Below are 25,963 nucleotides of genomic sequence, written 5' to 3'. Positions count from 1 at the left end.
AGAAACATTACATTATCACCTAACTAGCAATAGTGCTCAGTGTTCACTGTACAAAAGTAACAATACTCCCATATTATGCTAATCACACCTATTGTAAATAAACCATATTATTAAAATTAAACACTTGTTTATATACTCTTGTAGACCGAGACTTCAACAACACCTGACACAGAACCAGACTTCACTTAATATAATTCATCTTGTCTAGTGCTTTGATTAAGTCATAACTCACCAGTCAACAACTGCAAGCTTTATTTTCTCACACATTGAAGGAAACTGAAAAAAGCAATGATAATAAAATAACCCATTACTTATTTCAATTCTGTAATGTTAATGCCCTAGATCCCAAAAGAATGCAAATCTACTGAAGAAATGAGAAAAAAATGACCTTGACTTGAAGATAAATAATTTGGTTCCACTCTGGGTTAGCATTTTTCTCAATTATGTTTGTGCAAACCTAAAAAATAAAAATCAATTGTATAGCACAAAGATAAAACAGACAGAAAAGAATATACTAGCTATGATTTAGGATCAATCATATTCTAATCAGTGAGAGAGTAGTAGTTAATGATGAATGCTGAGAGGTTTATGCTCCAATCAACTTTCATTTGGTAAATACTGCTAAACTGACCTACATATACAATGTTAATGGCTATTGGATGGAAAATAAAATTTTGAAACTGTGTTTAAACCTGAGGCTGGAGTCACTTTAAAAAGAAAAAAGCTTGTTATTTTCACTAGCTACCACAAAGATGCTTTCACACTAGTACTGATCTCTTATCACAGCAGAGAAGTAAGACATAGGAATGACTTGAGTCCAGATTATTTTATGTAGATTTTAGAGAGGATGAAGAATATACTCTATGAGAAAGACTATCTTAATTACCGGTAATATCTGCTGAAGATTCCCTGTGTTACTGGGGGTGTTGACCCGATTACATAACACAACAAAGGACTGACATTTTTCCTCTTGAAGACTGTCTAGCTATGAATATAGGCTGTGCAATTGGGCTTCAGCTCAAATTTGGTATTCTGAGGAGCATATTAGTCATAAAATGCACAAATGCTGTTAAACTGTCCAGAAAAATCTGCACCATGAGTTACAAAAACTGATCAGGAACAACCAATAGGTAAGCAATCTGGCATACATAATTTCCTAGCGTTTAGTCATACATTCCTTTTATTAGTCATCAACTTTGCACCCATTCTACTATACCTCATAAGTTTGTCCTCATTCTACTAAGTGAACTTTAGGGCTAATACTTTTTTATTTCCGTAATTTAAGTAAGCTTAAAAATGTATATTGGCATATAAATTCTGTTCTGAGGACTATGACTAAAATAAAGTAATTCAGGTATTTACTCAGTTACCTTTTTTCCAGCAAAGGAAACTTCTACAAAGGGATCCACCAGGTTTTTCTTGTCTGCTTCTCCTCCAAATATTTCCTTGACAGTCTGTGCAAAAGCATCATCCACTGCACAGAAGTTTCAAAACAGAAATAAGTGTTTTTCCTTTTTTTTATAAATAAAAAAATTATTATTATTATTTTAAACTTGCCATAGCAATCCCACCAAAATCAACCAATTTACAGATCTAGGTAGGGTGAAGTCTAATCTGATGAAGAAAGTTGTGAAGAGTAAGAATCTATCAGGGAAAATGGAGAGTTTAGGCTTTGGTGAAATTTCAGTAATATAATTTTTGGAAATATCCTAAGGAGTGCTAATGTGCTCCTGAATTTAGGGGCATAGTTGTATTGGAAAAAAATTACTCAATTACCTGTAGACACAATCACTTGTCACAGATAAAGGGGAGAAATCATGCTAAGATGGATGAAACTGAAACATGCACTATATACTCAAACAAGACAGGCACAGAACATCCAGTGTACCTGCAGATCATCTGGACTCGAATGTTAACTTCTGTGATTGGACATAGTCTAATGAAGATGACCACCACTTGAGGCTATGTGGCCCACTCAGCAACAGAGGAACATTACTCATCTAGTATGTAACATTAAATTATCCATTACAAGAATTAAGTAGACTTACTGAGTATTACCAAAGAGCTTGAAATAGGCTACTTAAACCATCACAGAATTATTGGCTCAAATAACAATGTAAAACACTCAAGATGTGTTATGTTCATGGAATGTTTACAAACAGCTATCACAGGTATTTCTAATGGCAATCAAATACACCGATGGACAAGTAATAGGAACTGATGTACTTTGTGGAATATCCTCAGCTCTGTAGATTTTGAGAAGGAAAGTGACCCATCGAAGTGCAATTCCAGCTGGTAATAACAGATTGCTCTCCACATCATCGCTTTCATTATCTCTTTCCCTTTTTTCGACCTGGTGGGAGACATATTGGCACATAGTATCTGGTATGTAAGAAAGAGTAATCTACAAATTTAAGGTGATTAGTTGAACTGGTGTCCACAATACCTTACAGGTAGAAGACTCTGTCAGTTTCATTATAAAGAATGAGACTTCATTGAATTATCAAACTATAAAAATTAGTTCTACTCAAACTAGTTTATATTTCAATCTCTATGCTATTCAACAGTAGAAGCCTACTATAATAATACTTCTAAAACCATCATCTGATGATCATTATTGCACTCATGCATAAGGCCAACTTTGTGCAATTTTCATACCCATCTCAAGATGAATATTGTGGTAAGGAATCTTACTGTAATTAGAAAATACATACAACTCTCATATAATTTACCAAAATTTACTGCTTCCTCCTTTAGAAATAAACAGGAGATCAAAATTGTCACCAAAAATAACTACAAATATCCTTATATCCTTGTGATGTCAAGAATCATGAAGACAGCCTGACCTCTAAAAGTCCCTTCCAATCCAAAACATTCTATGATCCTATAATATTGAACAAGGAGGATATATTCCATGGTTGTATTGACATTACATTTAACTAAGAAGTAGTAGAATGTAAAAATCTTAAGCAGGAATAACAGCAGTATTGGAACTTCAGACAACAGTCAAGTGAGAAAAAAGTCACACAGAGGGGGCTTATTATTACCTTGACATGACAACAGACAGTTAAAGACTGAATTGTTAAAAGCAGTAGTTACTCTTACCAATTATATGCTTTCCTACACATCAAATTAACTCATGCCTAAACTGCAATTATTGATGGGCCTGATTTTCACCTGGTAGGTATTAGGAGCTTTCTGGTACTCAGGTTCTCTGCAGGCTTGTCTATATTACACAGTAGTCAAGACATCCCTGAGTTAGTTCTGGAACTGGTATCAGTATGCTGCTCAGCCTGATTAGATATGCTAAGAGGAATTACATATTAGCTTGCATGTGACATCAGGCTAACACATCTGTGCTTCTTCCGGTACATGGAAGTTATATACTGCTTACAGAGGACATTATACAGAACTGTGAAGGGAAACATGAATTATCAAGGGTGGATAAAAAAGAAAAGCACGTAAATCAAACTTACTGGTGGCTCATCTCCAGTTCCCAGGACAAACATGCTAACTTTCATATAGCCTTTAGCTCCTGAGCTTGTATCCTCAGGATCACTCAGCAAAAGCCATTTTCTCATGATTGCATGGCCTAAAATGAAAGTAAAACACCCCTAGTAACATCCATTAAATAAAGACAAAAATTAATGTCAAAGTCAACTGCTCCAAAAAGCTTACTTTATCCTATAACTAATTATTTTAAAAAATATCCTTAGACAGGTCTGAACATCTCTATTCAAAACAGGAAATCTAGTGGAGTTAAAACATTAAGTGGCACACTATTTCAGTGACACAATTTACAAATACTTTTGCATCATCTTTCATTTTTTTTTTTGTCTTTGATACCAAAGTTAATATCCAAATTTTATGCTTGTTCTTCATCTTAAAACCATTGAAAGGAATTACATATTGTTGGATTTTTTTGTTGTTTATACTTTAAGCAGCAATTTCAACTTTTCATTTACTTACATTTTTACTTTAGAAACAATAATGAAAACGTTTCAATTCCAAGTTTCAAGAACTCAAGCACGCTTTTCTTAAAGAAGCTCTGAAGTAGCTGTTACTTACCAGGTTCATCATAAACATAGCCAATGTCAATCTGCAATAAAGATTAAAGGCATTATATCTGAAGAAATATCAGAACAGGAAAACACTAGGCAAGTCCTCCACACTTTTTCAAAAGTTTGTCACAAACAAGAGGAAATTTACATAGCATATTCTTGGGATGAGATAGAGAAAATGCCATATGTTTACAAAAAAGGAATTCTGAATGTGCAGAGCAATCAAGAAGAAAATGCAATAAAAGGTGGGTGCAAACTTATAGCTTGCTCCTTCCTTCCTTGGATCCCCAGTTTTCCCATTTATTGGAGACAGAAGATGGGGCTAATTACTTCTTCTTGAACTCCTTATGTTGCTCAATTATTTTATGTTCATACAGGCTTTTCAGAATTCTTTTTTCCCCTATTTCTTCCTCAGCATCTCATAGTTCAGTTGCAGATTTTTTTTTTTTTTAAATGAGTAATTTAATTTCTGTTTTATTGAAGATGAGCAATTTTTCCCCACTGTGTCAAACCTGGACAAGTTTGCACATGTACCCCTACTGTATTGATTGTATTAGGTTTCAAACACGCTTAGGAATGCAAGTATGTTTACTCATGGCAACTGGTCTGAAAAGGTCATTTTCTAGAGAGAATTATTCTTGAGGTTTCTTCCTGGAATGCATGTGGGAACAGAAAGCATCTGAATGACATGCTATCACCTGCCTGTTCTGATTAGTCCTTCAGTCCTTCATAGAGAAATATACCTGTCTGGATCATTAGAAATTACAGGGTAAATACGCAGCACAGAGCGAAAATAAGCAAGCTTCATCTAGAGAAGAGTGCTCTTCCACATGTACATATTTTCATGAAAAGGTGGTCCAGAGATGTATTTAATTTTTGCAGTACAAAATAAGCAGACACAACAGACAACCAACACTGATACTGGAAATGTTATAACACAGGATCTCAGCAACTATTACAATTGCCATGTGAATACTTTGTCTGTACTGCCTTACGATACCTTCAATGGGCAGATGTTCATCTCTCAATAACGACTTGTAATGCATACAAACAAAAACAACCTCACCAATATCATCAGAACCACATAAATTAAGAAACTTTTCCATGATTTTTACTTAACAAATTTCTGACAAAATGACCTTTCCACATGACTTGAGAATGTGCGCCTTTATGCTGCCACGTGCATCACTATTCTGCCTAATAAAATTATTTCTTCAAGCTCTACCTCATACCAAATAATCACCTTGCTACTTTTCAAGTGAAACACTTACCTTTTGGAAAATACATTTTTTCTCTTGGGTACAAGTGAGAGATCTTGATATATAAAACACAATTTTCTTTAGCAACAATCATCTATTCAAATAAGAACCACTGATTATCAGTGGTTAGAACAAATAGTCTCTAGCATAACAAGCAAGACATCACTAGGTAACCTTTGGACCCATGGTAAAGCTGTATAAATTTAAACATTTAAAACACGGACTTCAAAAATTTCTCTCATTTTCTTTAGTCAAGATACGGAAGTTGGTTTCATACCCACCTTAAACTCTCCCATTAGACAGTCTGCTCGTAGAGAATAAGAATCATACACCTATAAAGATAGGTATGAAACAGGAATGATCCTAAACTTCACAGTGAAATGGCCAGACAACCCCATATGCATCCAGCAGCCCCTTGGAACATGCACTATTTTTTCTTACCCGAATGCTAATTGTTTCATCAAGCAACTCTAAAGGAGTCATGTGGACATTGTAGAAAAATAGCTGTTAAAGTAAAAACAAAAACAAAAAAACATTTTGAAACAGAAAATGCATCACATAACTCTCTGTATAGAAAATATGATACCATGATTTTTAAAGGCTTGTGAAGTATGCCTGCTAAAATACTATCAGCCTGCCTCCTTGTTGGAAACATTATCTGATATTTAGTGCAGAATTAAAAACTGAACTAGGTAAATAAACTTAGTATAAAATAGAAGACAAAGTCAAGACTTCCATTTGAAAGAATGTAGTAGTAGGTATAGTCCTGTCATAAACTTTCAGCATTGCCCTTGCTCTGCACTTCATAGTCTTCTCAGGGGAACAGCTTCTGCAACTGTAAAAGTTATTTGTTCTCTGGGACATTCAATCCTGGTCTAGTCATCTCTGTTGTACCTGTCAAAATGGTCTTTAGTGATCATGATGATAAGCGATTGTAACACATCTGTGAAATTCAGGCTATTGTAACAAACCTGATAGTCTGATAGCATGAAGATAAATATTCTATTTAATAGGTTATTTTCTTTATTGATAGTATATGCTTTACTAAGTTTGGTCTTTGAGACCAGAGATATTTCAGTCAGTACTCTATCCAACAGAAAGTAGTACATAAACATGGTGCCACCTCTGAATACTGAGACTGACTAAAATTTGATTTGATACAAGGTGCATATGGTTTTCTCCCCTTCCCTTCTCCCTCTTTTCTTTTTCCCAACCAATGTTTAATAAATCTTGAATGCTACCTACAGCTTAGTTCAAGTCTCAGTCTTTTCTCTACATTCCTTATTTTTGCCTGCATGAGTTAAACACCCATATGTTTACTGTTCCAGACACAGGATCATTTATTTTTTGTGCAGTTTATACTACTATAAATTCCTTCCTGCCATTTCCATACGTTTAATGTACAAATCCCTGTCTGGACAAAAATCTAGCTGTGCATTTACAAATTATGTGTAGTAACACAAAAGCTTTTCCAGATTCTGTGTAGAAGTCTTACTGACCCAAAGCACTGTATGGAAAGCTCAACTGCAAACACCAAAGAAGTCTAAAGTGATTTCCTAATTTTTTCTGTGATTTTATAACCTGCACACAACTATTCAATGCCCTTATGTCACATGGCCAATCATATCAAAGAACAAGTTCCATATGTTTCAGTTGAAGTTTGATTTCTTTCTAGATAGTTTGCTAGGACTGCCAGAAATAGTGATGTTGCATTTAGTAATGTGTATACATAAAGAAAGGGACTGGGTACTTGGAAATTACGTTAGTCACATTATCCTTAAATATTACAAAATTATTATTTATTGACTATAATGAAAGTTGTGATAACTATTTTTTCCTCATTTGATGGCATTAACCTTTCAGCTGAAATTTTCTTACAACACTCACTTCATCAAAATATGGGTTGTTTCCTCTTTTGATTCTTGTTCGGTGTGTCTGACCACAAACATGAACTTTGACAACTGGTTTTATGTTATTTCCAGACAACTGACGACCTTCGATGACTCTAACACGAATCTGAATAAATATAAACAAATAATAATGAAAATCAAACATCTGTATTAACTCACTCCCTATGCTATCTCTGTTGACAACAATTTCTCAGTACACCACCAAAAAAGTTAACCAGCACCTGGTTGCTGGCAGATACAGACAGACTTTTTAAGCATAAATTATGATAGCAAGTATAATTTTACTTGACATTTTCAAGACAAGTTGGAGATACGTTTTTCAGCAAGGGTTTTTTTACATGCTTTTACTAATTATTTTTAAAGGTGCTATTGTAGCTTGGTATCTACAAATGTATAATAAATAAGGTTTACCTAGATTTCAGTCAGCTGTTCAAAACTGGACATCTCTGTAACAGGCACTTTTGAAAAATACTTTGGAAGTATAGGCTTTCAAACAAAGTGGTTAATTGTTTCTACAGTCTTTGCATGATCTGACATTAAATTATACTCAAGACAATGTGAAAAGAGTGATGTCATGCTAAGTCAGAAAAAGGCAACATGCAATATTTAATAAATCTATTACCTGGAAATCTTGTGGTTTGTTAGAAAGGATTCTCCGTGTTTTCTTTCCTTTGGTGATGCGCCTAGCTAGCTGGGCTTCCTTTGTGCCAGTTGGAATTGTTGATGTGATGTTACCAACAGGACCATCCATGCCATCCTCATAATCTCCATCATCTTCTCCATCTGCTACAGTTAAAAAACATTGCAGTTAACAAACAGATAGTACAGCTTAATATTGAAGTTTCAAGAATAAGAGTCTGATATACAAGAATTGTATTATTATTGGAATTGTATTATCATCTCATTTTAACAAATTTATTTATTTATTTATTTTGCTGACCACATGCTTCCAACTCCTTTTGAAAGTTAGTCATTTTAATCTGTTTAAGAATAAAGGTATATCCTAACCAAGCTAACTGTAGGTCTGTCCCACTTCAGGATGCAGATTATCTAATACAATTCCTATATACTTTTTTGAACCAAACCACTGCAGTTGTAGCAAAGTGCAATTCAGTTGTAATTAATCATCATGAGAATACCACCAGAAGCAATTACTTTAATTCCAGTTAAAGCTATTTTTCCTAGAAGCAAGACTAGGCTCTAGCATAGCATCTGAAGTTTTTAATTCAGAGCCTTGAAAATATGAAGACATTTAGGGTTTCTCAAGGGTGGATACTGCCATCTAAAATAAAAATCTGAATCCCCCTCCACAGCATTTAACTGTGGAATAAGGGAAGTTTTTTAGTAAGCCTTCAAAGACAGTTCTGAAATCACAGTAGCTGAGTGGAAGACAGTTCTACATCATACAGTGAAATTCCAGCACTGCAAAACAGGATCCATAAATATCTAGACCACAAAATTGTTTAATTCCTTTGTGTTTCTAGTTTCTTTTCTTAAATGGAGGACAGTGAATATGGTAAAATCTACAGTAAGAACAAGCTGTGCATCTGGTGGCTAGCATTAACAATGTTTATTAACTTCATGAGTTAAATTGCCAACACAGGGTGATGAACACTTTGCATAATGAATTCATCAACAGTCCTTGTAAGAGATGTGTAAAACCACAAAGACTGACATACCATCTACTTGATAACTGGAAGACTCCACCTCCCTAACATTTTTCAGATTCATCTGCCCTGATGGATATATGCATCTGTTTGATTACACATCCTGACTTAGCACTTCATTTTTAATTTCTGAAAAGGAACTGCAGCAGCCATAACTGGGGAGGTGACTTCATTTCATGGGAAATACGTATTTACAATAATGAACTAAGGTGTGTTTGCACTGAAATAATTTTCACACAGTTGCTGGATACTAGCTAAAAGCCTGCTGTGTTCTATTTATCTGTATTACCTTATAGTTCAAATATAAGTGCATTTTTAAAAGGCTATCAAAATAATCTCATACAAGTCAATTAGTATTTTTAAACTGCAAGTCCATATTTCTATATAATATTGTGAAGTTTAGTAATTTAACAAACAACTTTTCTGTTTACACTACCTAACCTTCCACTCCTCAAGTACACCTCTCAGTGGAATCAAAATTTCAGGAGACTCTTCATTTCATTTTTTTTCCTTCTTATGTAACTCTCTATCAGCAGATAATGGCCAAACTGATTTACTTTTTCTCAAACGTATCATTTTTTTTTACATTTATTTCTTTCTGCACAAGCACAGTCTGGCTATTAGGGTAATTATATGCCTGTCAGCTGAAGAAATCTGTTACTTCACAGTTCTCTGATGAATCTGAAAAAACAGTGGATCTCAAAAACATTCTCAGAAAAAGACTGGGTAAAATTATATATCAAGACCAAAGAATATTCCCTACTGATTACAATAATTATATGGACTACTCAAGTATCAAGCATAAATTAAGATACAAAAGTGTCTTTCAAAACTTACTTATTCTACAAAAAAAACAAAACACATTTAATGCTTAAAGAAAATCTTTTCATAAAACTCCGACATAGAAATATATTTTTCAAAAAGCGCAACTTCCCTGCATATTTTGCTTACCTCTGCAGTATTATGAAAGATAACTGCTATTTCTTTGAGCATTAAATATATTAATATTTATACTATGTATAAAATATAATATATAAATAATATAAATATTTATATATTTATATATTTATATTTATATATAGAAATATATGTATATTAAGCTTAAGCTTTTAAGCAAATTTATTCTTTTGTAATTCAATTCCACTGGAGAAAATGAAGTTAAAAACATTTTGTGTCAGGAAATTCCAATTTTCCTCCTAACTGTAGTGCTGAATCATCCTTAATTTCTTTTTAAATCACTATTTGGCAGTCATGGCATGCTTGCTTCTGGTTATTATTATTATTGTTATTATTATTAGTATTTTGTGACAAATAATTCTGTTTAATCTCTTTCTTCCCTTATCTTACGTATTTCCAAGATCTTTTAGCAATGTTCTGAAAAATGGTTTAAATACCTTCCTGTGTATTGGTCCCTCCTGGGTCATTTGGATTTGCAGGTCCAGCTGGTGGCTCATATCCTACTACCAAATCAATTGTTGCCTATAGAGGAAATACACGGTTTTGTGTGAAGCACACAGTATTCACAACAATTCATTTAATGCCCTAGGTCATTCTAACACTGTACATGAGCAGTAACTATTCATGATCACAGCAGAGTTTATTATAAAGTTTCAGTTTATTAGTAAATGAGTAAATAGATAATAAGCTATACACAGATAATAATCTGTGTATAATAATCCTTTATTATAATAATAAAGGCTGAAGAATTTGCAGGTAATGGAATAGGCTCTAAAATTATATTTAAAAATGGGATTTCAGTGTTTAGAAAATAACTGTTGCAATGCAAGTATATAAAATGTTCAACAAATATTAATATATTTTCACAATACTGATAGAAGATTAGGTGACATCCTAAATTTACAAATGAAAAAGGCAGAGAGAAATAACACTATCTAACCAACAACTTAACAAGTCTGAACCATAAGTAAAATTTCCTATCTGGCTCTTCTAATTGCTTGTTCATACTTCCATCCTGGAAAAAAAAAATGATGTCATTTTCCATTGTAATTATAGAATTGTTTTTTAGTGCTTGACTGTGTTTTTGCATTAATGAATAAAACATTATTATTTCTAGTTGCAACATTAACATGAGGAGTCAGCAAAACCACCACAACCCTGTGACCAACTAACCACGATATTAAACTGCAGCTGAAGAGATACTGAAATTACCCTTTCAAGCCTCTTATTAAGAGGACTGGAATGTAGCATGAAGTGGCTTAGCAGCCAGTCTGTGCAAACAGTAAGGTCCCAGTTCTAGACATTACTTTTATCAGATATCAGTTAATTACTCTGTTAAACTTAAACACATGCTAAACAAAGTTAAGCAAGTTCTTGCCTAATGTTCTGAACTGAGCTGGAAGTAAACATGCATGTGATTATGTGCTTCTTAGAATCAGCATTAGGACACAGGTAGGTATTAGAAAGAATACAGAAAGAAGTGAATATGAACTATCTGTTATTTAAGAAAATTCTTTTTCTTTCCTTTTTTTTTTAATACCAGGCTGATTTTCACAGTATCTATAACACATGTATACAAATACATAGTTCATACAGAGAAAACTGTTTCTTTAAAGAATTATATTTGATATTAAACTCGGTGTAATTTATAACACGACGTAATTACGTCTGATGCTTTTGCAACAAAATTGCAAATAATTTATTCTATACAGTAAAAATAACTTGGAAGTATACTTATATCACTATTAGTTCTGTTGCTGCAGCATTTTGATCAAGAATATAGGAAAAGAAGGAAATGTAAGCCACTCACTCCAGTTTCTTGTCCCCTTTCGTTTAGCAGAGGTATGAGTTTGAAGGGAAAAGATCTGCTTTGGTTACCTACAAGATCCTTAAGTGCTATGGATGCACTGCCAATTAACCTGAAATGAAGTGAAAATCATTATTATAATTCAAACAGAAGTTTCATTTTATCCTTTGCTTGTGTCTGTCAACCAAATGATTCCAGGCGTGACCTGAAAACCCAAGACAAAAGATCATTGCAAATGTTATCTAATGACTGAGTAGTATGTATCTATGATACTAATCTAGTATCTATGATACTAATCTATGATACTATCTAGATACTAATGTATCTAATGACTGATTTGTATTTTTGTTTCACTGAACTTAAACATGCTTTCTTTCCTGAAGATATACCATTAACCTAAAAGAGGTTAAACATCTAAATTTAAAAAAAGATGTATGTTTTTTGTAATTATTTTCTGTATAACCTTTAACAGCCATGTCACTTGTTCCATCCACATAGTTCTCACTGGTAAACTACAGGATATAATACATTCTTTACCTATGTAGTTTTGCATTCTCTCAGATGAGAAGTACTGTATGAAGATATTACAGCTGTATCACACAAAAACCGACAAAAAAATACATACACGCATCTCTGTTCTGAAAACAATGAAACAGAACAAACACAATCTACTTGCTTACTACATTCTTCGCAAAATTAATCTTCTTGCCCATAGTCTACTTTTTGCAATAGGTTCATCTGTTTGCCTCTAAATTCTCCGAAAGTTTAGACATGGCTCACGGGAGTGCTACCAACAGAAGACACCCAGGAGATAATGACTCCTGTGGCAGACCCTTCTGAGCTGCTTCTGCCTCCATTGGGACAGCATTTGTCACCCTCGTCCTCCTCAAAAAGTGAAAATTGCATGCACTTTCAACTTTGGAAACTTCTTTTAAGCAGACTTTCTAACAGTGTGGCATTGGCCTCATGATTTCTGGCACTGCCTTTAGTTACCATGCAGTAACAGTTTACTCCAATACTAAAGTGGATTATTGGAATAACTGAGATTGTTGCCAGTGAGAAAATCCTGAGATAATTTCACCTTGTAAATATTATAGAGAACTTTTTCAAACAAAATACCAACTTTGCAGATGAAGTGTGGAAAAAAAGACCCATGAGCATAGAATTTAAGTGAGGTCCCTTTGAGCAGATTACAGTGCTTTTTTATGGAGAAGCTAAGGATTCTCTGCAACAGGATTATGCTGGGTCTATGCAGCTCTCGCTCTCCCTACTTCTACAACTCTCTCCATGACAGATGCAGAACTTCTCTCTACTTCACTGCTGACCCTTCTCGTTTAACTTGTGACCCTCTGGACATCCTGTTTCCCAATCTAGCTTTCCTCTCCTTGTCTTAACCTCCCTCTTGCCTGTCTTTCCCTTTCTTTGTTGTATCTTAAAAAACACCCAGCTCTGTTTTCAACCTATTGTCAATTCATTTTTATCTCCCAGTTCACTGAACACATCATTTACATTTGACTGGGGATGTTCCACTTGAGCTCTGAGAACCTCTTCAGTCCATCCTGTTCTCCCCAGCTAGATTGAGAAAACTTGTAAAAGTCTCTAATGAAGTCTTCTCAGCTGAATTTCAGGGTCTACAACAGTGTCTTGTTTGAGCTATCAGCATATTGATACCATCATTCACACACTACTCCTTCAAGCCTTAGCCTTCCTTTAGGTTCCATAGATCTTTCTTGCCCTCCTTACCTTTTTCTGTCTAAAAACTTTTTTAGTTTGCCACAAGACTTTAGAAGTGAAAGGATATACATAGGGTGTGGAGTTATGGTTAAGTGAGAAGGGGCATGATTTAATTACAATGAGCAACTCAGGCTTTGAAGGACCGTGAAGATAATATAGGCCCAGGGCTGATAACTTTGAGTGATGTTACAACTAAAATATGCAGAACTATGTTCAGGAGGAGAGACGACATCATTGTACCAATTATATTAGTGCTAAAGACGTGTGCATAGAGAAGCTAGACCAATCATAAGTTGTTGTCGGCACGTGCTGTAGGGAGTAGCATATATATACCTTGTTAGAACATTCAATAAAGGGTAACGATTATACTTGAATTGAGGTTGCATCGTTACTCCGGGTCCATTTCCCACTCCAACAATAGGACACTAGGCTCTCATAGGTGTCAACATAATCTTAGTCCTTTTCCACACAATATTGTCATTAAATTAGGTTATGAATTAATATTCACAATTCTCTCTTGCAGAGCTTTTTACTCTCTGAAATTAAATTGCTTTTGGTCCTGTAATTTAAGTGACATGCTACATAAAGTAGTCATTGTGTGCTGGCACATTGGCAATCCTCAGCCAACAGCCAGTCCCTATACCAGCTGGAGGACTTCCACCAGCCCTGCCCATCAAAAAAAAAAAAAAATAATAATGGTGAAAGAGTGGCCAGAGCACAGTGATATTCCAGCTATGCCTCACATTTCTCACACAGGGGATGGGTTAGACATGAAAAGCAGTTTAAGATCAGGCTTTGCTGTACAGGTACTGCATGAAGCTGTTCTAACCTTTAATTGACCCCAACTGAAACTGATGCCATTTCTGACACCTGCCTTCTCTTTACTGAACAGACACCTTGATTCAGTAGCATACCCTTGATTCAGTGTCCTTTAGGAGCTATGGAAAAATATCAGGTTATTTCAGTGAGCATTACATCAATCCTAGATACATCTTCACTTTTTACAAATTGTTGCACAGAGCTGCACGTTAGCTGAAACTGACTCCATGCATGCCTCAACTTCAGGGAGCTTAAGAAACTATTTCTCCTGTTATGTAACCATAATTGCATTCAACCCACAAGACAAACCTAGATTTAGAACATCAGATATGCCTTATTTCAGTGTTTATGTTATTAAATTATTTAGGTTATTTATACCTCCAACTATAGGATTATTTAACATTGCGATTTGATGCAGCAAATCTTGACATCACGGAGTAATGTACACCCAGCACAGGAAACAACAGCAGATGACCTTTCTCAAACAGAGAGGCTTTATTATTTTTTTTTTTTCCTGTGGCTTGAACATTCCAAAAAGTGATGTTCTATACAACTCATGTAAGTCTGACATTACACACCAAAGAAACATCTCCCTCTACATTTGACCAAACTTTTCTAAGAGCAGATGTCCTGCAGACAAGCACTGATATTATTCAACAAAGTCCAAAAGTTTCATTCCATATGACTGCAAAGCCCAAAGTGCATAAGCCAGAAGAATACTGTGTAGCTTAATGCCTTTTTCTCTTTATCACATCAGCTTCTAGAATGTAAATATCTTTGAGAGTAACTATACATGAACAAATTGGAAACAATTCCTACAGGTGAAAGGAACAAATGCTTCAATGTCCTTTACGCAGTTGGATTCTGAAAAAACAACTTCTCTTCACTTTTTCCATCAATGCAAAATTAATCAACAAAAAATGTCTATTCCAAATTTTCTTATTTTCCCTTACATAGTTCAACCACCAGTATGACTTCCTATTTCAGAACAACAGATGGAAACATACGTAGTTTAAATAATAATGGAAGGGGAAAACAAACAAACAGTAAGACTACTCAAAAGACACCTAAACAAAATCTGATTCTAGAGAAAGGCAAATAAAATATTTTCTGATGTACATTTTTAGAAAAAATTTGCAGACTCACTATTTTGTTTTGATATGGAGCTGGAGTGACTTACATTAACTCCCAAAAGAACTTCAGAAGTCTCAAATCATCTGGATGACTGGTTCAGCAACCACACCCTCTTACATGGTGACATTAACTCATGAATAGCTCATCAACAGTAGTTCTTTCAAAATTTTCCAGTGTAAATTTGCACTTCCACATTTTCATCTGTCCTGAGCAAATGACAGCAGTGTGTGCACATTTGAATACATAGTAATCTTTTTTTAAATTGCAATTACCTCAGGAAGGGTGGGTCAATTAGACAGTCTACTTGCCTGCTACTAGTTGCCTCTAAAGTCCTATGTTTCCCCCGGCTCTAACAGGTTGGACAACAATAGCCTCCCATCTTTTCCCACTCTAGCAAGAGCAAGACATCTAATATTCAGCTGATATACTATCTCAGACTAATTCTAAGCTTTAGCCAAACTTCAAGCTTTAGGCAAGTGGTCTTTTGCTTTCCCTAAAATGGTCCTGTTCACAGGATGCTGGATGTTTCACTCCTCCCTTAACAGAATGACAGAACTGCTAAGGTTGGAAGGGACCTCTCAGGATCAACTAGCTCAACTTCACTGCCCAAACAGTCTCAGCTACAACAGGTCATCCAGGACCATATCCACTCTGGTTTTGATCACATGGCTACCCAATGGCTGAAGTAATGTTTTCAGATGTAATAAGGGTGCTTCAAGGTCATCGCTAAATCTCATCTGTATGACTTCCAAGAGTCTTGAATAGACCCCTCCACCCTCCCATCATGTCTTTCAACAATTTGTTGCTGTTCAATCCTTTCCTGCAAGGTCTTCTACTCTGTTTGCTTCTGATATGTATTTAGACACCCAGTTTTCTGCACCAGGACTGTGGATGCCTATGAAGAAGTTCTGTTCCTCTGAACTCTCTAGACTTTTTTTTTTAAACAAACAAACAAACAACAAAAAAACACACACACACAATAATAATAATAATAATAATAATAATAATAAACACCTTGAGGCAAAATTGCCTGCAATCTCCCTCTGCAGTCATGACTTTAAAGGTGACAGGGAGTCCTTTTCTTCCCACATAGCTGTAAAGACCTTCTGTCATCTATTCATCTTCAAAGGACACTGCCCTTTGCTGGGGTTCTTTCAGCCTTCTTGCTCTTGCCTGGGCAGACAATATTTAATTCCAGCTCAGCACTGGTCTCCTGACACCAAGTGGCACATCTCTAGACATAGGATAGTTTCTGCTTTTGAATGGCTCAATAAATGTTCTGACTTTTTTTTCAATCAGGTGTTTTGGCTGTAAACAGCAACTGAGTGTTGCTTCTTAACTCTGCACATGTACCTTTCTGACCATCCCCAAGTATTGCACACGTATGGTGCTCAGTCAGGCAGGTCTCAAACTTTTCCAGCTTTGCTGAAGTAAAACAACAACAACAAAAATCCTGTCCTGCCACAAACAGTCCTGTTATATCACTAAATAAGACATCAAAAGATAAATGTAACTCCTACCTACATTCAGAAGCAGATTTTAAATCACTTCAAGTATACTATATCAGTACTAGGCCTGCGATACTTTCTTATCAGTAATCAAAAAGGAAATACTTAGTTGATCGCCATGAAGTGACTAATCTACTGATGACCAACTATTAAACATAGTGTTGCATTTGTGCCAAAGCTAAATAATCTGTTAGTGCTGTGGTTAGCACTTCCTGTTAGCTGCCCAAATAACCAAGAGAAGTGAAACTTCACACCCATTCCTGGATCTGAAAATGCTAACTCACATTACCAACCATTCTATTACTCCCTCTCTGTTAGCAGGTAGCAACTTGCACTGAACTCCTTAGCATATCAAGTCCTCCATCCACTTACATGCTATGTCTACTGAGTTCCAAGGAAGCCCAGTGATTTTAACCAGGAATTTTAACAAGCTGCGATTCAAGCCATTAAATTATTTTAGCTTATTTTTAAGGGTTTATTTGGCAGAGATTTATATTTATTATTCTCATCAGCAAACTTGATCCCACACAGTAGTTATAATTTCTATATTCATCTTTTCTTTATCAGTATATATATTCCATTATAGTTCCTATGCTATATGACCTAACACTGACCTTCTGTTATTTGCTCTGTTTGAATTTTTTTATTAAGAGCAAACCAATTATTATCTTTAGTTATTTGATAATAATTATGGCACAAACAAAGAAAAAAAGCATGGATGCTATTTTGTGCAAAGCAGAAAACCCCCAAACTGAATCTTAACCTGCCTTGATCTTCCAGTACAAAGTACGTAAAGGAAAGCTTGCCACCATGCACAGCTACACTGACTTAGAAAAGAAGTCACACTAAAGGATCCAACTACAGAAGGATTCAAACAATCTAGGAATTATTTAACTATGGAAAATACTTAAACACCATTAAATAATCTGCTGCACTGTTAATTTGTGGTCGCATTTTGCTGCTTGAGAAAAGGGTGTGCACAGTGTTTTTTCTGTTGTTGCTATGTTACTAACTACGCAAAATACCTGGAGAAACACATAATCACAACCCTTTCCTTCAAATAGAATGAAAACCACTTCACTCAGACAAGACTAACTTCCTGTTAATTTTTGTTGTTCTTTTAACTTCACAGGGAAAAATGAAGGATTTTTATTGTTTTGATTTTTTTTAGACTGCATAAAGATATGTGTTCTGAGAGTTTGAAATCTTTTAACTAACATTATTAGACATAATAGAAAACAGATGTGTTCTCTTTTCAGACATCTTTACACTGGAAAATCTAGCTTAACACAGATCATGAGTTCTCTTTTATTCCTATGGTGATCCATCTGCATATATGTGAGCGCGGTTTGCTTTATTTATCTTTTCCAATGACTGTCTTTTTACCATCAAGAGCACACATTTAATCTATCTGCCAAAGTTTAGTGATCTTGTAAATGAAGCAGCAAATTCTATCTCCAGGAAAAGAGGAATGGAAAAAATTTCAAATGTTCTCTCAAGCCTGTTTTATAGAAACATGCCAAAGCCATGAGTCAAGTGTTTTGGCACAGTGTAAAAACAATAACAGCCACTGTGGTCCTTCTCCTGCGTCAGTATAGGAAAGTTCCTCCAGAACAGAGAAAATAAGGCCAAAGACGGTCTAGTTTCTTGTCAGTGCTTTCTCAGGCAACACAATCCCCTACACATACCTTTTACAATCAAAACCTAAATCCCAGCTCAATCTAGACTTTAAAGTGAAGTAAAATAATAAATAAAATCACAAACCTTTACAGAAAAGATTTTTGATTTAGACTCAAATCTTATTACATTAAGCGCAAGACATACCTCTGAAGTTAATGGATCTGCTCATGAATAACATCAAAAGCCCATGACAAACACTGCTTGACTGAAATAATGGGCCTTTAGTTCAGTTAGCAATATTACATCTAAATATTAATACAAAATAACCCTGTTCTGCCTTTATTTATTATTTTTTCGCTGTAATTTATAATGACAGTAGTGAGAACCTTAGGTAGACATTGAACTCCATCTTTCCAATCCTAAACTAGCATGTAGACAATGCAAGGCAAAGTCATCTGCACGCCCCTTCTGCTGAGTATCTTTTTGAAATGCTGCACCACTGTAAATATGTGCTGGACTGCCCTGAGGTCTGTGCAAGACAATTTTGTCCTTACTTTGGCTAACTGCCTTAGTGAGCAATAAATTAATAGAAAAATTAACTGGAGAGGTTTTCAACATAAATTCTCAAAGAAATGTATAGAAAAGTGGAATTGGCAGGGTGACCTCCTTTTAGTACAAGACTTCTGCAAACCTTTTGAGGACTTCAATAGTTCCCTAATTATAAATGTAGTGTAAAACTCCCTCTTCTTGTAAATCAGCAGAAGCTGACACTAATGAAATGAGAAAGTAAGGCTTAGTTTTGGGAGCAATGCCTCATTTATTCTCTTTAAGAACTAAAAATCTGCATTCTTCTTTATTACATATAAACAGGTATAATAACCTGAAGAAAAAAAAGGCAGCTATAATTTCTAGCATATTTATGCACTTTGAAGAATAAATATACCAATATTACCGTGCTTGGCTGAGTACAAGATCTTCTCTTTAAAAAAGAGATTGTTATTTAAAGAAAACAGAACAACTCTTATTTTTTAAAAGAATTCTTAATTCAAGTACGTTTTAGTCCCATTAGCCTTTAAAGGCATTTAATAGTATGTACACCCTATAAAACCTCTTAGGCTATCATTGAGACCACCTTGGTACAAACTATCAGACTATTCTGAAGAATGGATGAATACCAACAAAGAACTGTTATTTTCTCAAGTGTTTAGACCTTAAGGTTCACCTGCAATACAGGTCACATAAGTCTCTGAAGTATGAGCCAGAAAAATCACTTTGACTATTATGAGCAGCCCTAAAACAAAACTCCCCAGACAAACCAACTCTCTCTACTCTAGGAGATATATATTGAACTAAAGCCATGAAGAAACAATAAACAGAAAACCTCTCAGCAAAATCTAAAAAAAAAAAATAAATGAATATTTGAAATGTATCATTCATGTTATAGAATGGGATAAAGTTGCTACAAAGTGTTTTTTTTATTATTTTTTTTTATTTTTTATTTTTACTAACTTTCTTCCCTAAAAGTGTTAGAATAGGATACTGTGAAAGAATGTCAAAACAACATGGTAGTCCTAAAACATTCCCCAACCCAGTAAACAGAACCAATAACTCTAAAACCTTACCCAATTCAGTATTAGTAAATAGGATCCGCAACTCTCCAGAAATACAGGTTATGCATACACGCAAGTAGTATCTGGGAAACTTAATGCAGATCTTTTTCTACCTCTTTCATATGCTCCTTTATCTAAATGTTCATTAATACCCAATCTATTCTGCTGCTACAGTGCTTCCTGTCTTTAAAAGAAATCTGAGATGACATTTCCTATTATCTTCTTACAGTCAGGAAAGTTGCTCATGTACCCCCACTTCTAACCCCCCTTATCCTGCTTCCCTGCCAATAGCCCTTCCAAATACATCACATGCTACAAATATGTTCAAATATTTTTTGTTGTTGTTTAGGATGTATTTTCAAAGAGTAAAACTTTGTAGATGTTGCTCTGTGTTTGGTCTAGATTATACACATCTCTGCACTGTTCCATGCATGGAACTCATTTTCCCACAGAATTTTACTGGTTTACTTTTTTTATTTACACAGAATAAGTAAGTGGCAGACAGTGCATAAACAAAAGAACGCAGACAGGCATTTGCATAAGCTGGGGGTTAAATTCTACAGACATGAGTCCAGGTGACACAAACAGGGTTTGGAAAACAAACAAACAAAAAACAACACATTTGCTTAAGTTTGAACCCATGTACAGAGCAGAACATTTTAGGGCTTCAGATAAGCACCTTCTCTGATATAGTGATATTCTGTAAAATCCATTACAAAATTCTGATTCCTGGCAAGCTTTCCTCTACCAAGTTCTGTAGTTTCTGGGATTTTCCTGAAGTCAGAAGCACACAATATATTCCTGCTTTACTGACTTAATGGAATCTCAGCAATGAGAGACCTGAGGGCATCTGCTTGCCTAACGGTGATTTGAAAGTCAAGTCTGATGAGGTACTGTAAAAACCTCAAGCGCAATTTACATGTTGGGAGGAGGCACAAAGCTGTAAAGAAAATCTAGAATGGAAGTGGACTACTATCAATAGACGTGAACATACACAGCATCATAAAAAAAATATCCAAATTTACCACAAAAGAGAAGATGATGACATCATATCATAATCCCTTTCAAAATAGCAACAGGCAATGCTACTTTGCATTCATGTGGAGGAACAGGACTGACCAGAAGAGAAATGAATCCTTTTTCAAAAATCTAGTACAAAGTAGTAGGGAACTGGCATTTCATTATGGATAAGTTGTGGGTATTTTTTTTCTGCATATTTTAAAAAATCCTCTCTGAGTTGGAAAGTGGATGTTTGTCCAAATGTACATACTTAGTTTTTTAGAGAAAAGCAGAGATCAGCAGAAGAGCATACCCACTACAGGACAGATAAAGATTAAACATTCTTAAAGCTTTAACTTGCTATGAGTGTTAAGAACTCCTAGGCTTTGCCAGAGCTTTTAGAACAACCATGTTTGGACACAGAAGTATACACTATATCCCTACTACAGATTCTTTGAAAGAAAAGCTTTCCAATAGCTTACCCTCACTGAAGAACTTAACCTTCTCCTGCAACTGATTTTAGAGAGCAGATTTATTTCTGTGTGACGAAAAGAAGGCAAACCACAAGAGGTTCCCAACAACTTCACCAAACTTTCTGTAATTTATGTCTTCGTTACTGGAATGATCTGTGTGCATTGCTTTAAGTTGTCCTGTATACCACTAATTCTAATAATAAATTAAAGCTGAATTTCTACAAAACAACTCATAGAGATTTTAAAAGCAAACAAACAAAACAACCAAACAAACATAAAAACCCAAACAACAACAAAAACAAATCTTATGTTCAGGACCATATAAAACTTTAGAGTATGTATTATGCATTCGCTTTTCCACAAATACAGCATGAACCTCAAATTCCAGTTTAAAATCATGTAAGAAATAACCTAAACTTTACTAAAGTTTATATAGTGTGCTTTTTAAGAGAATCTGAATTAATTCCATTCTAGCGTTGCATGTATAACACTTTAGTTTTCTGAAGCAACAATTTTCAACAGCCACCATAAAATAGTCCCATCCACTGAATTCATAGGAACAAAGTTAATTAAAAAAGTAAGCTTGAAAAATACATGAATTACTTTTTAAAGTTAGTAGGACAGAATGCTTTGTTATTTATACATTTATTTACTACATGTTCCTATTCTGTAAGAGTATAAACCTATGAAAAATGTTGAAATCCCAACATGGATATCTGACAGCTTTTAGGTACTCTAAAACATTTTATGACATCCTCTCCCTTCACATAAAGATAGCAGCTTCAATTTAATTCTTCATGAAGAGTATTTTTGTCTGAGCACTGGGTACTTAATCAAAAGCCTAAGAAAAACAACTTTCCTTTGACCTCTCACAACAAGAAAAAAAAGGAAGACCAGCAGCCTTGGATCCCATTATGCTTGATTTTTGGACTCCTGAAGAATGCAGAAGCTGATGTTAAGTATATGGATACTCTACATACTGCATTAGGAGAGTTTATGCTTCTAGAGCATGATTTGAGCCTACCAGCATACATTAACAGCACAGACCCGAACAGAAATGTAGCAGGAAGGAAAAAGCCTTAAATAACTACCACTAAGGTTATTTAACTTTTCTCAGAAGACTACCAGAAAATACTTTCTCTTCCTAATAAAAACAAAATAAAAAACAGCAAAATAAACAAACAAACAAAATCCTCAAACTGTTTTTAAACAGTCATTTATTTTGTAACAAAAATGATGTGGAGGTAGCAACAGCACTGCCAGTCTTCCATGTATGTGCTGAGCCTGAGGCTTGTAACATTCACCCAGCAGTTTGAGGCTGAGATTCTGTTCCTTGCTCAGTGTGAGGGAATTTACCCTCACATTAAATAGAGTTCTACAAGTTGATCTTAGGGAAGTTACTCTTGTTTTCAAGTTCAAGTCTTTTACTGACTGTCTAGAGAACTCAAGATTCACTGAGTTAGGAAGAAAACAACAGGAACATGACCCCACTGGCTAGGATATTCAAAAGAACAAGAACATGGATTTCATTCCCAAGACAATTTTTGTATGTCATCCAACATATTAATCTTGATGGTTAAGTCACTCTCCCAGGAGACTGAAACCTAGCACTTCAGTCCTAATCTCTTCAGACAAGGTAGGAAAATGAACTTAGGTTTCCACTTTTCTTTGACAAGATTTTAATAAGTGTCATAAAATATATCTTTAAAAATCTCACCTAGGGGCTATGAGACTTAACTGCATTTTGTGGGGTTTGTTTTAGCCACTCTCTGAGAATGCCTAATTAGGGCTCTTCAGGGCTATGTTTTGACATTTTTAAACTACAGTAGTCTTGGGTACTGCAGTACACAGTTATGCAAGGTGATAACATGCTCCAGGTATCTGGAGTGACATAAATCTAGGTACACAAGAACCATAATTACAAGGAAGCACAACTGAATCACAGCAGCTTCAAATGACAGTAATAGCCGTAGGGATCTATTTTTTTTTCCAAATTCTGCCTTAAATGCCTTGGATTTAGCTCTAGCATTTCTAAAATTAAGTCTAAAAGGATACCTGACACTTTCATTCACATGAGCAGTCAAACTGATGAAGGATGGGAAACCTGCTGGATTACTGGCTACAAGTAGTTACTACATCAGAAAACATTTAATTGCATTCATCATTTCTCTCTAGCAACTATCAGTTCTACTTTCTCCCTGGACTTCTGCAGTGAAAGTTGTGTTTGATATTCCAAAAAAAATACATACTTGTTTTGTCCAATTGTTTCGAAATCCTTCACAATAATTGTCAGGGAAGATGAACTATCCAGAGCAATTCCTTTCAAGTCAAATTCAAGAATCTGAATAAAAAAGGTGAAAAACAAAATCATAAATTATACATAAGTTAATTAACAGTGGGGTAGCATATACGATAAAATTATTCAGAAATAAATTTTGCATTTAGTTAGAAACAGATCTGTTTGCGTTTGCAAAAGCAAAATTAAAAGTCTTGGAACGTGCTCATAGCACATTCTTGAGTTGCTAGTTACTATTAACAGTAACAGAAAAAATAGCTCAGTTGTTCAATACTGAGCTATTATTTCTTTTGCAGTTCCACTTCCTCATACTAACATAAGTATTTTCATTCACAGGCTCTGATACAATTCTCCTTCAAAACCGCTTGAAGCCAGTTGTTGTTAAATTTAGATGAGTATTTGTAGGTTCCCTTTCTTTGAAGTGCTATCTATAACATGTAAGAATAATCTTTCTCTCTGGACTTCTGCAGTAAAAGTTGTGTTTGATATTCTAAAAAAAAGGACATACTTGTTTTGTTCAATTGTTTCGAAATCCTTCACAATAACTGTCAGGGAAGATGAACTATCCAGAGCAATGGTTGCAAAAAACATACTAAGAAAATATTTTCCCCAATAAAAATATTATTGAAGATGCAACATAGCAGCCCTACACACAAACTACACAAACTATTCAATTCATAATTCATTCTAATTTTGTGACTTTTTTTCTTAGTGTACATTAAAGGATCCAATTATGTACCCATATATATGACTAAGTGGCTGGGGGAGAGGGGAGGGAGAAAAAAAGAAAGCAAGCCAGAAATTCACCAGATACTCATTTACTTTTACCTAAAAATATTACTTAATGCATTGTAATACATGGAACAAGACAAATCCACTCACCTGAAATTGCTAATACGTTGTAAGAACATACATCTCCTGTTTCTTATATTCATAACTGTAGAAATTGACTTACAAATTTTACAAGTATTTGTATTATAAAAGACCAAGAATTAATTAAAATAAAAATTACCTCATTCCAAACAGGATTGAGTTCACTGTCAATTTTCTTTGTTTTCTTTTTTTCATCTGTAAATACAAATAAAGCATTATGATTTGCTTTCACTAAAGCATTACAAGTACCAGTACATTTTCATTTTTCAAAAGGAAGCTTGAGCTTTAAACCAAACTTTCCGATTCTTTTTGCCTCTTCCAGTACTTGCACATTTTACAGACAAAAAGTTCCCTGGGCAATTTGAGAGGTTGTTGAGGTTGTTTGAGGGGCCTTTTATTCTGTTTTGTTAAAGCACATCTAGATGTACTCCCATAAAGAAAAAAATTTGTTTAGGTACCTCAACCTTCTGTGAATTTTGACTACAACTTCAGTACTGATTTAAAAGCACCAACTTAAAAAGCCTGGAGACATCCAACTGAACAGTAACCTCAAAGGCATGAAGCCAACTGTATGAAGTTCAACAAGGCCAAGTGCTGGATCCTGCAACTGGGGCACAACAACCCCAAGCAGAGCTACAGGCTGGGAGATGAGTGGTTAGAAAGCTGCCAAGTAGAGAAGGACCTGGGAGTATCGGTTGATAGTCAGCTGAATGTGAGCCAGCAGTGTGCTCAGGTGGCCAAGAAGGCCAACAGCATCCTGGCTTGCATAAGAAACAGTGTGGCCAGCAGGACTAGGGAAGCGATTGTCCCCCTGTACTCAGCTCTGGTGAGGCTGCAGCTCGAATACTGTGTGCAGTTTTGGGCCCCTCGCTACAAGAAGGACATGGAGGTGCTCGAACAAGTCCAGAGAAGGGCTACGAAGCTGGTGAAGGGTCTGGAGAACAAGTCTTACGAGGAGCAACTGAGAGAGCTGAGGTTGTTCAGCCTGGGGAAGAGGAGGCTCAGGGGTGACCTTATCGCACTCTACAGGTACATGAAAGGAGGCTGTAGCGAGGTGGGGGTTGGTCTATTCTTCCATGTGCCTTGTGACAGGATGAGGGGGAATGGGCTAAAGTTGCACCACGGGAGGTTTAGGTTGGATATTAGGAAGAACTTCTTTCCTGAAAGGGTTGTTAGGCATTGGAATGGGCTGCCCAGGGAAGTGGTTGAGTCACCATCCCTGGATGTCTTTAAAAG

At 35.3% G+C, this 25,963-nt stretch overlaps 1 protein-coding gene across 10 annotated transcripts in view; it reads right to left on the bottom strand.

The window, feature by feature from the left end:
- MYOF (myoferlin) overlaps positions 1–25,963 on the bottom strand; it is a 71,604-nt gene that overhangs the window by 38,906 nt on the left and 6,735 nt on the right. For 7 of the 10 annotated variants that reach the window (XM_035330022.1, XM_035330025.1, XM_035330026.1 and 4 more), the window contains exons 2-15: positions 24,867–24,922; positions 23,808–23,899; positions 11,665–11,773; positions 10,292–10,376; positions 7,853–8,016; positions 7,208–7,336; positions 5,762–5,824; positions 5,602–5,652; positions 4,069–4,099; positions 3,477–3,592; positions 2,227–2,353; positions 1,371–1,474; positions 389–457; positions 233–276 (exon numbers count right to left, since the gene is read on the bottom strand). In XM_035330022.1, coding sequence (XP_035185913.1) covers positions 233–276; positions 389–457; positions 1,371–1,474; positions 2,227–2,353; positions 3,477–3,592; positions 4,069–4,099; positions 5,602–5,652; positions 5,762–5,824; positions 7,208–7,336; positions 7,853–8,016; positions 10,292–10,376; positions 11,665–11,773; positions 23,808–23,899; positions 24,867–24,922 — 1,240 coding nt within the window. The remainder of the gene's footprint in view (positions 1–232; positions 277–388; positions 458–1,370; positions 1,475–2,226; positions 2,354–3,476; positions 3,593–4,068; positions 4,100–5,601; positions 5,653–5,761; positions 5,825–7,207; positions 7,337–7,852; positions 8,017–10,291; positions 10,377–11,664; positions 11,774–23,807; positions 23,900–24,866; positions 24,923–25,963) is intronic. The other 3 variants (XM_035330023.1, XM_035330031.1, XM_035330033.1) reach the window with 1 other exon arrangement.

Source organism: Oxyura jamaicensis, chromosome 6 (genome assembly GCF_011077185.1).
Source record: "Oxyura jamaicensis isolate SHBP4307 breed ruddy duck chromosome 6, BPBGC_Ojam_1.0, whole genome shotgun sequence".
Lineage (NCBI taxonomy): Eukaryota > Metazoa > Chordata > Aves > Anseriformes > Anatidae > Oxyura > Oxyura jamaicensis.
Note: the sequence above shows the minus strand (reverse complement) of the source record. Positions and strands in the feature narration are given on the sequence as shown.